The 15,739-nt window shown below is 41.1% G+C and overlaps 13 protein-coding genes across 13 annotated transcripts; 5 read left to right on the top strand and 8 right to left on the bottom strand.

The window, feature by feature from the left end:
- Positions 1-786: 786 nt before the first annotated feature.
- LOC123002826 (histone H1-like) lies at positions 787-1,539 on the bottom strand. The gene has a single exon (XM_044393461.2). The coding sequence runs from the start codon at positions 1,537-1,539 to the stop codon at positions 787-789; it is 753 nt and encodes a 250-aa protein (XP_044249396.1).
- Positions 1,540-3,315: 1,776 nt separating this feature from the next.
- LOC138914851 (histone H3) lies at positions 3,316-3,726 on the bottom strand. The gene has a single exon (XM_070219547.1). It carries the CDS (start codon positions 3,724-3,726, stop codon positions 3,316-3,318), a length of 411 nt encoding a protein of 136 aa, XP_070075648.1.
- A 233-nt stretch (positions 3,727-3,959) lies between these two features.
- LOC123002851 (histone H4-like) lies at positions 3,960-4,271 on the top strand. The gene has a single exon (XM_044393487.2). The coding sequence runs from the start codon at positions 3,960-3,962 to the stop codon at positions 4,269-4,271; it is 312 nt and encodes a 103-aa protein (XP_044249422.1).
- Positions 4,272-4,832: 561 nt separating this feature from the next.
- On the bottom strand, positions 4,833-5,207 carry LOC138914850 (histone H2A). Its single transcript, XM_070219546.1, has one exon. The coding sequence runs from the start codon at positions 5,205-5,207 to the stop codon at positions 4,833-4,835; it is 375 nt and encodes a 124-aa protein (XP_070075647.1).
- A 232-nt stretch (positions 5,208-5,439) lies between these two features.
- On the top strand, positions 5,440-5,811 carry LOC138912296 (histone H2B-like). Its single transcript, XM_070212587.1, has one exon. The coding sequence runs from the start codon at positions 5,440-5,442 to the stop codon at positions 5,809-5,811; it is 372 nt and encodes a 123-aa protein (XP_070068688.1).
- Positions 5,812-6,230: 419 nt separating this feature from the next.
- Positions 6,231-6,983, bottom strand: LOC138911808 (histone H1-like). The gene has a single exon (XM_044393460.2). It carries the CDS (start codon positions 6,981-6,983, stop codon positions 6,231-6,233), a length of 753 nt encoding a protein of 250 aa, XP_044249395.1.
- A 1,778-nt stretch (positions 6,984-8,761) lies between these two features.
- Positions 8,762-9,172, bottom strand: LOC138914849 (histone H3). Its single transcript, XM_070219545.1, has one exon. It carries the CDS (start codon positions 9,170-9,172, stop codon positions 8,762-8,764), a length of 411 nt encoding a protein of 136 aa, XP_070075646.1.
- A 281-nt stretch (positions 9,173-9,453) lies between these two features.
- On the top strand, positions 9,454-9,765 carry LOC138914848 (histone H4). Its single transcript, XM_070219544.1, has one exon. It carries the CDS (start codon positions 9,454-9,456, stop codon positions 9,763-9,765), a length of 312 nt encoding a protein of 103 aa, XP_070075645.1.
- A 561-nt stretch (positions 9,766-10,326) lies between these two features.
- LOC138911916 (histone H2A) lies at positions 10,327-10,701 on the bottom strand. The gene has a single exon (XM_070211540.1). The coding sequence runs from the start codon at positions 10,699-10,701 to the stop codon at positions 10,327-10,329; it is 375 nt and encodes a 124-aa protein (XP_070067641.1).
- A 232-nt stretch (positions 10,702-10,933) lies between these two features.
- On the top strand, positions 10,934-11,305 carry LOC123002842 (histone H2B). The gene has a single exon (XM_044393480.2). The coding sequence runs from the start codon at positions 10,934-10,936 to the stop codon at positions 11,303-11,305; it is 372 nt and encodes a 123-aa protein (XP_044249415.1).
- A 419-nt stretch (positions 11,306-11,724) lies between these two features.
- Positions 11,725-12,477, bottom strand: LOC138914847 (histone H1-like). Its single transcript, XM_070219543.1, has one exon. It carries the CDS (start codon positions 12,475-12,477, stop codon positions 11,725-11,727), a length of 753 nt encoding a protein of 250 aa, XP_070075644.1.
- Positions 12,478-14,255: 1,778 nt separating this feature from the next.
- On the bottom strand, positions 14,256-14,666 carry LOC138914846 (histone H3). Its single transcript, XM_070219542.1, has one exon. The coding sequence runs from the start codon at positions 14,664-14,666 to the stop codon at positions 14,256-14,258; it is 411 nt and encodes a 136-aa protein (XP_070075643.1).
- Positions 14,667-14,947: 281 nt separating this feature from the next.
- On the top strand, positions 14,948-15,259 carry LOC138911810 (histone H4). The gene has a single exon (XM_044393482.2). It carries the CDS (start codon positions 14,948-14,950, stop codon positions 15,257-15,259), a length of 312 nt encoding a protein of 103 aa, XP_044249417.1.
- The last annotated feature ends 480 nt before the right edge of the window (positions 15,260-15,739 follow it).

The following is a 15,739-nucleotide window of genomic DNA, read 5'->3' as shown; positions in this document are numbered from 1 at the left end:
CGGTCCTTTTCAGGACCACCATTAAAATTTCGAGAGAAGACAAATTTTCAATAATATTTATAATACAATAATATTAAAATGCGCTGGAAAACAATCGGTCACTGAAATATCAAACTACACATGCACATGGGATGAATGTATTTTGTACAAACTGTACTGCTTGCAACGGAAAAGTGTAAGCGTAAGCGGCAACTCGTTACATCTTTTGAGGAAGAAATACGAGTGAGTCGCCAATGTAATCTAAGAATTGAACATTTAGATCCTGTAGCTTTCGACCACTAATCTACTGGACCGACGGCCGAACAAATCCAAGATTAGCTTTCGAATAGTATTGTGAACTGACCATTTGTACCATTTGAATTCATTTAAGTCTCAATGTTATATTTCAAGCAGTTTTATAGTTTATTTTTGAAATTAAATCATATTCGTATATGTAAATCTTCTATTCTTTGGTAATAACGTGGTCGTCCTGAAAAGGACGGTTGGGTATATGTTTGTATGTACAAATGAGCTCCGCTTTTAAAACGATTAAGCCTTCTTCTCGGTCTTCTTGGGCAACAGAACGGCCTGGATTTTGGGCAGCACTCCGCCCTGGGCAATGGTGACACCGGAGAGCAGCTTGTTCAACTCCTCGTCGTTGCGGATGGCCAGCTGCAGATGACGCGGGATAATCCTAGTCTTCTTGTTGTCACGGGCAGCATTGCCAGCCAACTCGAGAACCTCAGCGGCCAGATATTCTGAAATTGCGATTGCGAGCGTGTACCAGGTACTGTACTTTTTCACAATTTACTTCTTAGCAGCCGTAGTCTTGGCTTTCGGCTTCTTAGCGGTAGCAGGAGCAGCAGCTTTCTTCACCGCCTTTTTGGGTTTAGCAGACGCCGCTGGTTTGGCTTTTGATGCTTTGGCCGCCTTCGGCTTCGCTGCCGTCGACTTGGCCTTTGTTGCTGCTGGCTTTGCCTTTACGGTTCCAGTTTTCTTGGCATCCTTGGCCTTCGTCTTCTCCGTTTTCTTCTTCTCGGCGGTCTTTTTGGTGGCAACAGCCTTCTTAGCCTTGGGCTTCTTGTCGGCAGCTCCCGTGGCAGCCTTCTTGGCGGTGGCTCCGGTCTTCTTGGCGGCTACCTTCTTGCTTTTCACTTTCTTCTCAGCAGACGCAACCTTTGGCTTGGGATCCTTCTTGGCGGAGGCCGACAGTTTAAATGAGCCAGACGCACCCTTTCCCTTTGTTTGAATCAGCTTTCCATTGACCACGGCAGATTTCAAGTACTTCTTGATGAATGGAGCCAGCTTCTGGGCATCGCATTTATAAGTGGCACTGATATATTTCTTGATTGCCAGAAGCGATGAGCCGCCACGCTCCTTCAAATTCTTGATGGAAGCGTCTACCATTTGCTGAGTTGGCGGATGCGATGGCGGGGCAGTGGTCTTCTTTGCCTTTGTAGCAGCGGATCCAGATGCCTTTTTGGCGGCCACCTTCTTCTCAACTGGCGCTGGTGGGGCAGCCACTGGGGAAGCGGACGTTGCAACTGCAGAATCAGACATTTTTATTCACTGAAATACACTTTTTTGTTTAGAAAATGGCGCGCGCGCTCGTTACCGACCTCCTTCGTTCGGATGAGAATCGAGGAGGAGAGCACTTTAACTGTGGGTTGGCATCAGTCATTTGCTCTGCTAATGTTTGCTTGAAGTGCAAACTTATTTTCTTGTTTTCAGTGCTTAAGATTTTAAATAGAAAATATGTTTTTATTGGTATACATCCTTAAAAGATGAATTAATCAATTACCGTTTTCGAATTGTAAGTATCTTGTTTTTGTGACTTTTTATTGCTGCATGAACTTCAACATTGACATTCGTAACATGAACAATTTTTTTAAAAACCCATTTTAAAATATGAAATCTCTGAAATGCTTGGAATCTTGTTAATAAAAAATAAAATTCGAACCTTTTACTTTACGAAAAACCAAAAATATAATCACTTATCATTAATTTAGGTATTTTAATTCTTGTTTCAAGTTGTCCCTTGGCTACGTACAAAGTTGTCTATCAGACTACATTCGATAATAGTTTTCGGACTGTTAAAAATATTAATCTTTCGAAACATTACATTTATTTGCAATTTTATGAAATGAATTTTGTCTTTGTTTAAGTGGATTTAGCTTTTCAGGCAATTTTATAAATAGTTTTTCCAAATTCGGATACTTTGCGTCCCATATATGAATTAGGTAGAGTCCGCACTGAATTTTACATTAAAAAAAAAACATAAAATACATATTTTTGATTCTTTTTTTATTTAACATAATAAGTAAAGCATTGAATAGTGTATATGTGTTATTTTCAGACTGTTTTTAATAATATTTCGATTTTTTACTGATGTCTAATGCTGAGCGTTCTTGTCCCATTAAACCACACACATTTTAAAAGTGTGCGGCTTCACGCACTCAATTTTTCTTACAAAAAAACATAAATTATATAATTTTGAATCTTTTTTTATATAATATAATAAATAATACATTGAATAATGTATATGTTTTATTTTCAGACTGTATTTAATAATTTTTCGAATTTTTAATTATGTCTAATGTTGAGCGTTTTTGTCCCATTGAACCACACTCATTTTTAGAGTGTGCGTACGTAGAAGTCGCACTCATTTAACCTAAAAAAACATAAAATATGTAATTTAGAATCTTTTTTTATTAAATATAATAAATAATGCATTAAATAATGTATATGTTTTATTTTCAGACTGTTTTAAATAAGTTTTCAATTTATTACTTATGTTTAACGTTGAGCGTTCTTGTCCCATTAAACCATACTAATTTTAAAAGTTTGCCGAAATCACAAGTGAAATGTTTTTAAAAACATATTTGAAAATAAGAAATTAAACATATATTGTCATGTTCGTTGATAAACATTAAAGTTAAAGTCATTTACATCAAGATATGACACAAAATGCTGTCTTTTATAACTTGTTTTATATTTACCCAAGACAAAAATACTCCACTGAATGGTCCATAGACATAGGTCGCCATGAAGTTAGCGATTAAGAAAAAATATAAAATCTGTAATTTTCTAATCTTATTTTGTTTCATTATGTTCACTAGGTTATAATAAGAATATATTTGATAGATTTTCGATTTTTTTCTGATGTTTGAAAGTATTGACCATGTCTTTCATACTTCCGACTATTTCTTAATTTTATATACGTTGCTGCTGCTGAATTAAAATTAATATCTCATTGAACGTAATTTGTGGTCCTGAAAAGGACCGATTTGTACAAAGTATGCTGGAGCATTGGCAGCCAGTTGAAGCCGTCTCAACTTAAGCTCGCTCGCCGCGAATGCGACGGGCCAACTGGATGTCCTTGGGCATGATGGTGACACGCTTGGCATGAATGGCGCACAAGTTAGTATCTTCAAAGAGGCCAACCAGATAGGCTTCGCTAGCTTCCTGCAGAGCCATCACCGCCGAGCTCTGGAATCGCAGGTCAGTCTTGAAGTCCTGAGCGATTTCACGCACCAGACGCTGGAAAGGCAGTTTGCGGATCAGCAGCTCGGTACTCTTCTGGTAGCGACGGATCTCACGCAGGGCAACAGTTCCAGGGCGATAGCGATGGGGCTTCTTCACGCCTCCGGTGGCTGGGGCGCTCTTACGAGCGGCCTTAGTAGCCAGTTGTTTGCGTGGCGCCTTGCCACCAGTCGATTTGCGAGCGGTTTGCTTGGTACGGGCCATTTTCGAATTCACTGCTGTTCACGTTCACTTCACGTTTCAAAACACAATAAACGATCGCCGCATTTGCTACCTACTTATATAGCAAAACGTGGAGGGTTGAAAAGAGAGAGAAGCAGAGGCCATCTCATTTGTCGAGCGGAGAGCGAGGCGGACATATCGCCGAAAATTTGGAATTAGTTCTTCAGTGACTTTCGTGCAGTGTGTTAACGTGTTAACAGTAGAAAAGAGTGAAAATGACTGGTCGCGGTAAAGGAGGCAAAGGCTTGGGAAAAGGAGGCGCCAAGCGTCATCGCAAAGTGCTGCGTGATAACATCCAGGGTATCACGAAGCCAGCTATCCGCCGTTTGGCTCGTCGTGGCGGCGTAAAGCGCATCTCTGGACTCATTTACGAGGAAACACGTGGCGTTCTGAAGGTGTTCTTGGAGAACGTTATCCGTGATGCCGTCACCTACACCAAACACGCCAAGAGGAAGACTGTCACAGCCATGGATGTTGTGTACGCCCTGAAGAGGCAAGGCCGCACCCTGTACGGCTTCGGCGGTTAAAAAACTAGTACAGCTTGTACTTCATTCAGCAATCGGTCCTTTTCAGGACCACCATTAAAATTTCGAGAGAAGACAAATTTTCAATAATATTTATAATACAATAATATTAAAATGCGCTGGAAAACAATCGGTCACTGAAATATCAAACTACACATGCACATGGGATGAATGTATTTTGTACAAACTGTACTGCTTGCAACGGAAAAGTGTAAGCGTAAGCGGCAACTCGTTACATCTTTTGAGGAAGAAATACGAGTGAGTCGCCAATGTAATCTAAGAATTGAACATTTAGATCCTGTAGCTTTCGACCACTAATCTACTGGACCGACGGCCGAACAAATCCAAGATTAGCTTTCGAATAGTATTGTGAACTGACCATTTGTACCATTTGAATTCATTTAAGTCTCAATGTTATATTTCAAGCAGTTTTATAGTTTATTTTTGAAATTAAATCATATTCGTATATGTAAATCTTCTATTCTTTGGTAATAACGTGGTCGTCCTGAAAAGGACGGTTGGGTATATGTTTGTATGTACAAATGAGCTCCGCTTTTAAAACGATTAAGCCTTCTTCTCGGTCTTCTTGGGCAACAGAACGGCCTGGATGTTGGGCAGCACTCCGCCCTGGGCAATGGTGACACCGGAGAGCAGCTTGTTCAACTCCTCGTCGTTGCGGATGGCCAGCTGCAGATGACGCGGGATAATCCTAGTCTTCTTGTTGTCACGGGCAGCATTGCCAGCCAACTCGAGAACCTCAGCGGCCAGATATTCCATCACGGCAGCTAGGTAAACAGGAGCGCCGGCACCAACACGCTCGGCATAGTTGCCCTTGCGGAGCAGACGGTGAATACGGCCCACTGGGAACTGAAGACCGGCACGGTTCGAGCGGGACTTTGCCTTTCCCTTCACTTTGCCACCTTTTCCACGACCAGACATTTTGCTTTACGAGTATTTCACTTGGTTCACTTTACACACTGAAAACACACTGAATGCTCGCCCAGCCCCGGGTAGCCACGTATTTATACTTTTTCGTCTGCCTGCGCGTTCAGTTAGGGGTGGGTGCCATAGACCTGAAAACATTGCTCGAAAAAAAGTATAAAGCTGAACACTCTCTTCGCACCACTATGATCAGTGAATTGTGTTTGTGAAATCATAAGTGAAGTGAATAATGCCGCCTAAAACTAGTGGAAAGGCAGCCAAGGAGGCTGGCAAGGCCCAGAAGAACATCACCAAGACCGACAAGAAGAAGAAGCGCAAGAGGAAGGAGAGCTACGCCATCTACATTTACAAGGTCCTGAAGCAGGTCCATCCTGACACCGGCATTTCGTCGAAGGCGATGAGCATCATGAACAGCTTTGTGAATGATATCTTCGAGCGCATTGCTGCCGAGGCCTCTCGTCTGGCTCACTACAACAAGCGCTCGACCATCACCAGTCGGGAAATCCAAACGGCTGTTCGCCTGCTCCTGCCCGGAGAGTTGGCCAAGCACGCCGTTAGTGAGGGAACCAAGGCTGTCACCAAGTACACCAGCTCCAAGTAATTTTCTCTTGCTGCGGATGCGGAGAAAGATCCAAAACGGCCCTTTTCAGGGCCACAACATATTTTACCAAAGAAACTAAATTTTCAATATACCATAAACCATTTGCCATTTGCCATAAAATATAAAATGATCAATTTGGTGCACCATTTTTTTAAAGGACTTAATCATTAACATCTATTTACAAAGAAATTGTGCAATGTCTCCTCTATGAACCTGGTATACTGATATACTTTCTACTGGCGGCCAGGTGCCACAATATAAATGGATACATTAAATGTACAATATGTTTTCAATTGAAAGTTCCTTTCTCTTGTTAACCAAAGTTGTAGCCCTGAAAAGGGCTTGTTAAACTAATTTCAGATTTCGAAATCTGAAATTGCGATTGCGCGCGTGTACCAGGTACTGTACTTTTTCACAATTTACTTCTTAGCAGCCGTAGTCTTGGCTTTCGGCTTCTTAGCGGTAGCAGGAGCAGCTGCTTTCTTCACCGCCTTTTTGGGTTTAGCAGACGCCGCTGGTTTGGCTTTTGGTGCTTTGGCCGCCTTCGGCTTCGCTGCCGTCGACTTGGCCTTTGTTGCTGCTGGCTTTGCCTTTACGGTTCCAGTTTTCTTGGCATCCTTGGCCTTCGTCTTCTCCGTTTTCTTCTTCTCGGCGGTCTTTTTGGTGGCAACAGCCTTCTTAGCCTTGGGCTTCTTGTCGGCAGCTCCCGTGGCAGCCTTCTTGGCGGTGGCTCCGGTCTTCTTGGCGGCTACCTTCTTGCTTTTCACTTTCTTCTCAGCAGACGCAACCTTTGGCTTGGGATCCTTCTTGGCGGAGGCCGACAGTTTAAATGAGCCAGACGCACCCTTTCCCTTTGTTTGAATCAGCTTTCCATTGACCACGGCAGATTTCAAGTACTTCTTGATGAATGGAGCCAGCTTCTGGGCATCGCATTTATAAGTGGCACTGATATATTTCTTGATTGCCAGAAGCGATGAGCCGCCACGCTCCTTCAAATTCTTGATGGAAGCGTCTACCATTTGCTGAGTTGGCGGATGCGATGGCGGGGCAGTGGTCTTCTTTGCCTTTGTAGCAGCGGATCCAGATGCCTTTTTGGCGGCCACCTTCTTCTCAACTGGCGCTGGTGGGGCAGCCACTGGGGAAGCGGACGTTGCAACTGCAGAATCAGACATTTTTATTCACTGAAATACACTTTTTTGTTTAGAAAATGGCGCGCGCGCTCGTTACCGACCTCCTTCGTTCGGATGAGAATCGAGGAGGAGAGCACTTTAACTGTGGGTCTGGCATCAGTCATTTGCTCTGCTAATGTTTGCTTGAAGTGCAAACTTATTTTCTTGTTTTCAGTGCTTAAGATTTTAAATAGAAAATATGTTTTTATTGGTATACATCCTTAAAAGATGAATTAATCAATTACCGTTTTCGAATTGTAAGTATCTTGTTTTTGTGACTTTTTATTGCTGCATGAACTTCAACATTGACATTCGTAACATGAACAATTTTTTTAAAAACCCATTTTAAAATATGAAATCTCTGAAATGCTTGGAATCTTGTTAATAAAAAATAAAATTCGAACCTTTTACTTTACGAAAAACCAAAAATATAATCACTTATCATTAATTTAGGTATTTTAATTCTTGTTTCAAGTTGTCCCTTGGCTACGTACAAAGTTGTCTATCAGACTACATTCGATAATAGTTTTCGGACAGTTAAAAATATTAATCTTTCGAAACATTACATTTATTTGCAATTTTATGAAATGAATTTTGTCTTTGTTTAAGTGGATTTAGCTTTTCAGGCAATTTTATAAATAGTTTTTCCAAATTCGGATACTTTGCGTCCCATATATGAATTAGGTAGAGGCCGCACTGAATTTTACATTAAAAAAAAAACATAAAATACATATTTTTGATTCTTTTTTTTATTTAACATAATAAGTAAAGCATTGAATAGTGTATATGTGTTATTTTCAGACTGTTTTTAATAATATTTCGATTTTTTACTGATGTCTAATGCTGAGCGTTCTTGTCCCATTAAACCACACACATTTTAAAAGTGTGCGGCTTCACGCACTCAATTTTTCTTACAAAAAAACATAAATTATATAATTTTGAATCTTTTTTTATATAATATAATAAATAATACATTGAATAATGTATATGTTTTATTTTCAGACTGTATTTAATAATTTTTCGAATTTTTAATTATGTCTAATGTTGAGCGTTTTTGTCCCATTGAACCACACTCATTTTTAGAGTGTGCGTACGTAGAAGTCGCACTCATTTAACCTAAAAAAACATAAAATATGTAATTTAGAATCTTTTTTTATTAAATATAATAAATAATGCATTAAATAATGTATATGTTTTATTTTCAGACTGTTTTAAATAAATTTTCAATTTATTACTTATGTTTAACGTTGAGCGTTCTTGTCCCATTAAACCATACTAATTTTAAAAGTTTGCCGAAATCACAAGTGAAATGTTTTTAAAAACATATTTGAAAATAAGAAATTAAACATATATTGTCACGTTCGTTGATAAACATTAAAGTTAAAGTCATTTACATCAAGATATGACACAAAATGCTGTCTTTTATAACTTGTTTTATATTTACCCAAGACAAAAATACTCCACTGAATGGTCCATAGACATAGGTCGCCATGAAGTTAGCGATTAAGAAAAAATATAAAATCTGTAATTTTCTAATCTTATTTTGTTTCATTATGTTCACTAGGTTATAATAAGAATATATTTGATAGATTTTCGATTTTTTTCTGATGTTTGAAAGTATTGACCATGTCTTTCATACTTCCGACTATTTCTTAATTTTATATACGTTGCTGCTGCTGAATTAAAATTAATATCTCATTGAACGTAATTTGTGGTCCTGAAAAGGACCGATTTGTACAAAGTATGCTGGAGCATTGGCAGCCAGTTGAAGCCGTCTCAACTTAAGCTCGCTCGCCGCGAATGCGACGGGCCAACTGGATGTCCTTGGGCATGATGGTGACACGCTTGGCATGAATGGCGCACAAGTTAGTATCTTCAAAGAGGCCAACCAGATAGGCTTCGCTAGCTTCCTGCAGAGCCATCACCGCCGAGCTCTGGAATCGCAGGTCAGTCTTGAAGTCCTGAGCGATTTCACGCACCAGACGCTGGAAAGGCAGTTTGCGGATCAGCAGCTCGGTACTCTTCTGGTAGCGACGGATCTCACGCAGGGCAACAGTTCCAGGGCGATAGCGATGGGGCTTCTTCACGCCTCCGGTGGCTGGGGCGCTCTTACGAGCGGCCTTAGTAGCCAGTTGTTTGCGTGGCGCCTTGCCACCAGTCGATTTGCGAGCGGTTTGCTTGGTACGGGCCATTTTCGAATTCACTGCTGTTCACGTTCACTTCACGTTTCAAAACACAATAAACGATCGCCGCATTTGCTACCTACTTATATAGCAAAACGTGGAGGGTTGAAAAGAGAGAGAAGCAGAGGCCATCTCATTTGTCGAGCGGAGAGCGAGGCGGACATATCGTTCGGACTCGCTCGTGTTTCTGGCGTTTTAGGTATATATAGGGGCACGCCGAAAATTTGGAATTAGTTCTTCAGTGACTTTCGTGCAGTGTGTTAACGTGTTAACAGTAGAAAAGAGTGAAAATGACTGGTCGCGGTAAAGGAGGCAAAGGCTTGGGAAAAGGAGGCGCCAAGCGTCATCGCAAAGTGCTGCGTGATAACATCCAGGGTATCACGAAGCCAGCTATCCGCCGTTTGGCTCGTCGTGGCGGCGTAAAGCGCATCTCTGGACTCATTTACGAGGAAACACGTGGCGTTCTGAAGGTGTTCTTGGAGAACGTTATCCGTGATGCCGTCACCTACACCGAACACGCCAAGAGGAAGACTGTCACAGCCATGGATGTTGTGTACGCCCTGAAGAGGCAAGGCCGCACCCTGTACGGCTTCGGCGGTTAAAAAACTAGTACAGCTTGTACTTCATTCTGCAATCGGTCCTTTTCAGGACCACCATTAAAATTTCGAGAGAAGACAAATTTTCAATAATATTTATAATACAATTATATTAAAATGCGCTGGAAAACAATCGGTCACTGAAATATCAAACTACACATGCACATGGGATGAATGTATTTTGTACAAACTGTACTGCTTGCAACGGAAAAGTGTAAGCGTAAACGGCAACTCGTTACATCTTTTGAGGAAGAAATACGAGTGAGTCGCCAATGTAATCTAAGAATTGAACATTTAGATCCTGTAGCTTTCGACCACTAATCTACTGGACCGACGGCCGAACAAATCCAAGATTAGCTTTCGAATAGTATTGTGAACTGACCATTTGTACCATTTGAGTTCATTTAAGTCTCAATGTTATATATCAAGCAGTTTTATAGTTTATTTTTGAAATTAAATCATATTCGTATATGTAAATCTTCTATTCTTTGGTAATAACGTGGTCGTCCTGAAAAGGACGGTTGGGTATATGTTTGTATGTACAAATGAGCTCCGCTTTTAAAACGATTAAGCCTTCTTCTCGGTCTTCTTGGGCAACAGAACGGCCTGGATGTTGGGCAGCACTCCGCCCTGGGCAATGGTGACACCGGAGAGCAGCTTGTTCAACTCCTCGTCGTTGCGGATGGCCAGCTGCAGATGACGCGGGATAATCCTAGTCTTCTTGTTGTCACGGGCAGCATTGCCAGCCAACTCGAGAACCTCAGCGGCCAGATATTCCATCACGGCAGCTAGGTAAACAGGAGCGCCGGCACCAACACGCTCGGCATAGTTGCCCTTGCGGAGCAGACGGTGAATACGGCCCACTGGGAACTGAAGACCGGCACGGTTCGAGCGGGACTTTGCCTTTCCCTTCACTTTGCCACCTTTTCCACGACCAGACATTTTGCTTTACGAGTATTTCACTTGGTTCACTTTACACACTGAAAACACACTGAATGCTCGCCCAGCCCCGGGTAGCCACGTATTTATACTTTTTCGTCTGCCTGCGCGTTCAGTTAGGGGTGGGTGCCATAGACCTGAAAACATTGCTCGAAAAAAAGTATAAAGCTGAACACTCTCTTCGCACCACTATGATCAGTGAATTGTGTTTGTGAAATCATAAGTGAAGTGAATAATGCCGCCTAAAACTAGTGGAAAGGCAGCCAAGAAGGCTGGCAAGGCCCAGAAGAACATCACCAAGACCGACAAGAAGAAGAAGCGCAAGAGGAAGGAGAGCTACGCCATCTACATTTACAAGGTCCTGAAGCAGGTCCATCCTGACACCGGCATTTCGTCGAAGGCGATGAGCATCATGAACAGCTTTGTGAATGATATCTTCGAGCGCATTGCTGCCGAGGCCTCTCGTCTGGCTCACTACAACAAGCGCTCGACCATCACCAGTCGGGAAATCCAAACGGCTGTTCGCCTGCTCCTGCCCGGAGAGTTGGCCAAGCACGCCGTTAGTGAGGGAACCAAGGCTGTCACCAAGTACACCAGCTCCAAGTAATTTTCTCTTGCTACGGATGCGGAGAAAGATCCAAAACGGCCCTTTTCAGGGCCACAACATATTTTACCAAAGAAACTAAATTTTCAATATACCATAAACCATTTGCCATTTGCCATAAAATATAAAATGATCAATTTGGTGCACCATTTTTTTAAAGGACTTAATCATTAACATCTATTTACAAAGAAATTGTGCAATGTCTCCTCTATGAACCTGGTATACTGATATACTTTCTACTGGCGGCCAGGTACCACAATATAAATGGATACATTAAATGTACAATATGTTTTCAATTGAAAGTTCCTTTCTCTTGTTAACCAAAGTTGTAGCCCTGAAAAGGGCTTGTTAAACTAATTTCAGATTTCGAAATCTGAAATTGCGATTGCGAGCGTGTACCAGGTACTGTACTTTTTCACAATTTACTTCTTAGCAGCCGTAGTCTTGGCTTTCGGCTTCTTAGCGGTAGCAGGAGCAGCTGCTTTCTTCACCGCCTTTTTGGGTTTAGCAGACGCCGCTGGTTTGGCTTTTGGTGCTTTGGCCGCCTTCGGCTTCGCTGCCGTCGACTTGGCCTTTGTTGCTGCTGGCTTTGCCTTTACGGTTCCAGTTTTCTTGGCATCCTTGGCCTTCGTCTTCTCCGTTTTCTTCTTCTCGGCGGTCTTTTTGGTGGCAACAGCCTTCTTAGCCTTGGGCTTCTTGTCGGCAGCTCCCGTGGCAGCCTTCTTGGCGGTGGCTCCGGTCTTCTTGGCGGCTACCTTCTTGCTTTTCACTTTCTTCTCAGCAGACGCAACCTTTGGCTTGGGATCCTTCTTGGCGGAGGCCGACAGTTTAAATGAGCCAGACGCACCCTTTCCCTTTGTTTGAATCAGCTTTCCATTGACCACGGCAGATTTCAAGTACTTCTTGATGACTGGAGCCAGCTTCTGGGCATCGCATTTATAAGTGGCACTGATATATTTCTTGATTGCCAGAAGCGATGAGCCGCCACGCTCCTTCAAATTCTTGATGGAAGCGTCTACCATTTGCTGAGTTGGCGGATGCGATGGCGGGGCAGTGGTCTTCTTTGCCTTTGTAGCAGCGGATCCAGATGCCTTTTTGGCGGCCACCTTCTTCTCAACTGGCGCTGGTGGGGCAGCCACTGGGGAAGCGGACGTTGCCACTGCAGAATCAGACATTTTTATTCACTGAAATACACTTTTTTGTTTAGAAAATGGCGCGCGCGCTCGTTACCGACCTCCTTCGTTCGGATGAGAATCGAGGAGGAGAGCACTTTAACTGTGGGTCTGGCATCAGTCATTTGCTCTGCTAATGTTTGCTTGAAGTGCAAACTTATTTTCTTGTTTTCAGTGCTTAAGATTTTAAATAGAAAATATGTTTTTATTGGTATACATCCTTAAAAGATGAATTAATCAATTACCGTTTTCGAATTGCAAGTATCTTGTTTTTGTGACTTTTTATTGCTGCATGAACTTCAACATTGACATTCGTAACATGAACAATTTTTTTAAAAACCCATTTTAAAATATGAAATCTCTGAAATGCTTGGAATCTTGTTAATAAAAAATAAAATTCGAACCTTTTACTTTACGAAAAACCAAAAATATAATCACTTATCATTAATTTAGGTATTTTAATTCTTGTTTCAAGTTGTCCCTTGGCTACGTACAAAGTTGTCTATCAGACTACATTCGATAATAGTTTTCGGACTGTTAAAAATATTAATCTTTCGAAACATTACATTTATTTGCAATTTTATGAAATGAATTTTGTCTTTGTTTAAGTGGATTTAGCTTTTCAGGCAATTTTATAAATAGTTTTTCCAAATTCGGATACTTTGCGTCCCATATATGAATTAGGTAGAGGCCGCACTGAATTTTACATTAAAAAAAAAACATAAAATACATATTTTTGATTCTTTTTTTTATTTAACATAATAAGTAAAGCATTGAATAGTGTATATGTGTTATTTTCAGACTGTTTTTAATAATATTTCGATTTTTTACTGATGTCTAGTGCTGAGCGTTCTTGTCCCATTAAACCACACACATTTTAAAAGTGTGCGGCTTCACGCACTCAATTTTTCTTACAAAAAAACATAAATTATATAATTTTGAATCTTTTTTTATATAATATAATAAATAATACATTGAATAATGTATATGTTTTATTTTCAGACTGTTTTTAATAATTTTTCGAATTTTTAATTATGTCTAATGTTGAGCGTTTTTGTCCCATTGAACCACACTCATTTTTAGAGTGTGCGTACGTAGAAGTCGCACTCATTTAACCTAAAAAAACATAAAATATGTAATTTTGAATCTTTTTTTATTAAATATAATAAATAATGCATTAAATAATGTATATGTTTTATTTTCAGACTGTTTTAAATAAGTTTTCAATTTATTACTTATGTTTAACGTTGAGCGTTCTTGTCCCATTAAACCATACTAATTTTAAAAGTTTGCCGAAATCACAAGTGAAATGTTTTTAAAAACATATTTGAAAATAAGAAATTAAACATATATTGTCACGTTCGTTGATAAACATTAAATTTAAAGTCATTTACATCAAGATATGACACAAAATGCTGTCTTTTATAACTTGTTTTATATTTACCCAAGACAAAAATACTCCACTGAATGGTCCATAGACATAGGTCGCCATGAAGTTAGCGATTAAGAAAAAATATAAAATCTGTAATTTTCTAATCTTATTTTGTTTCATTATGTTCACTAGGTTATAATAAGAATATATTTGATAGATTTTCGATTTTTTTCTGATGTTTGAAAGTATTGACCATGTCTTTCATACTTCCGACTATTTCTTAATTTTATATACGTTGCTGCTGCTGAATTAAAATTAATATCTCATTGAACGTAATTTGTGGTCCTGAAAAGGACCGATTTGTACAAAGTATGCTGGAGCATTGGCAGCCAGTTGAAGCCGTCTCAACTTAAGCTCGCTCGCCGCGAATGCGACGGGCCAACTGGATGTCCTTGGGCATGATGGTGACACGCTTGGCATGAATGGCGCACAAGTTAGTATCTTCAAAGAGGCCAACCAGATAGGCTTCGCTAGCTTCCTGCAGAGCCATCACCGCCGAGCTCTGGAATCGCAGGTCAGTCTTGAAGTCCTGAGCGATTTCACGCACCAGACGCTGGAAAGGCAGTTTGCGGATCAGCAGCTCGGTACTCTTCTGGTAGCGACGGATCTCACGCAGGGCAACAGTTCCAGGGCGATAGCGATGGGGCTTCTTCACGCCTCCGGTGGCTGGGGCGCTCTTACGAGCGGCCTTAGTAGCCAGTTGTTTGCGTGGCGCCTTGCCACCAGTCGATTTGCGAGCGGTTTGCTTGGTACGGGCCATTTTCGAATTCACTGCTGTTCACGTTCACTTCACGTTTCAAAACACAATAAACGATCGCCGCATTTGCTACCTACTTATATAGCAAAACGTGGAGGGTTGAAAAGAGAGAGAAGCAGAGGCCATCTCATTTGTCGAGCGGAGAGCGAGGCGGACATATCGTTCGGACTCGCTCGTGTTTCTGGCGTTTTAGGTATATATAGGGGCACGCCGAAAATTTGGAATTAGTTCTTCAGTGACTTTCGTGCAGTGTGTTAACGTGTTAACAGTAGAAAAGAGTGAAAATGACTGGTCGCGGTAAAGGAGGCAAAGGCTTGGGAAAAGGAGGCGCCAAGCGTCATCGCAAAGTGCTGCGTGATAACATCCAGGGTATCACGAAGCCAGCTATCCGCCGTTTGGCTCGTCGTGGCGGCGTAAAGCGCATCTCTGGACTCATTTACGAGGAAACACGTGGCGTTCTGAAGGTGTTCTTGGAGAACGTTATCCGTGATGCCGTCACCTACACCGAACACGCCAAGAGGAAGACTGTCACAGCCATGGATGTTGTGTACGCCCTGAAGAGGCAAGGCCGCACCCTGTACGGCTTCGGCGGTTAAAAAACTAGTACAGCTTGTACTTCATTCAGCAATCGGTCCTTTTCAGGACCACCATTAAAATTTCGAGAGAAGACAAATTTTCAATAATATTTATAATACAATAATATTAAAATGCGCTGGAAAACAATCGGTCACTGAAATATCAAACTACACATGCACATGGGATGAATGTATTTTGTACAAACTGTACTGCTTGCAACAGAAAAGTGTAAGCGTAAGCGGCAACTCGTTACATCTTTTGAGGAAGAAATACGAGTGAGTCGCCAATGTAATCTAAGAATTGAACATTTAGATCCTGTAGCTTTCGACCACTAATCTACTGGACCGACGGCCGAACAAATCCAAGATTAGCTTCCGAATAGTATTGTGAACCTACCATTTGTACCATTTGAGTTCATTTAAGTCTCAATGCTATATTTCAAGCAGTTTTATAGTTTATTTTTGAAATTAAATCATATTCGTATATGTAAATCTTCTATT

The sequence above is a fragment of the Drosophila takahashii genome, chromosome 2L, assembly GCF_030179915.1.
Source record: "Drosophila takahashii strain IR98-3 E-12201 chromosome 2L, DtakHiC1v2, whole genome shotgun sequence".
Classification (NCBI taxonomy): domain Eukaryota; kingdom Metazoa; phylum Arthropoda; class Insecta; order Diptera; family Drosophilidae; genus Drosophila; species Drosophila takahashii.
This window is presented reverse-complemented; position numbering and strand designations above follow the sequence as displayed.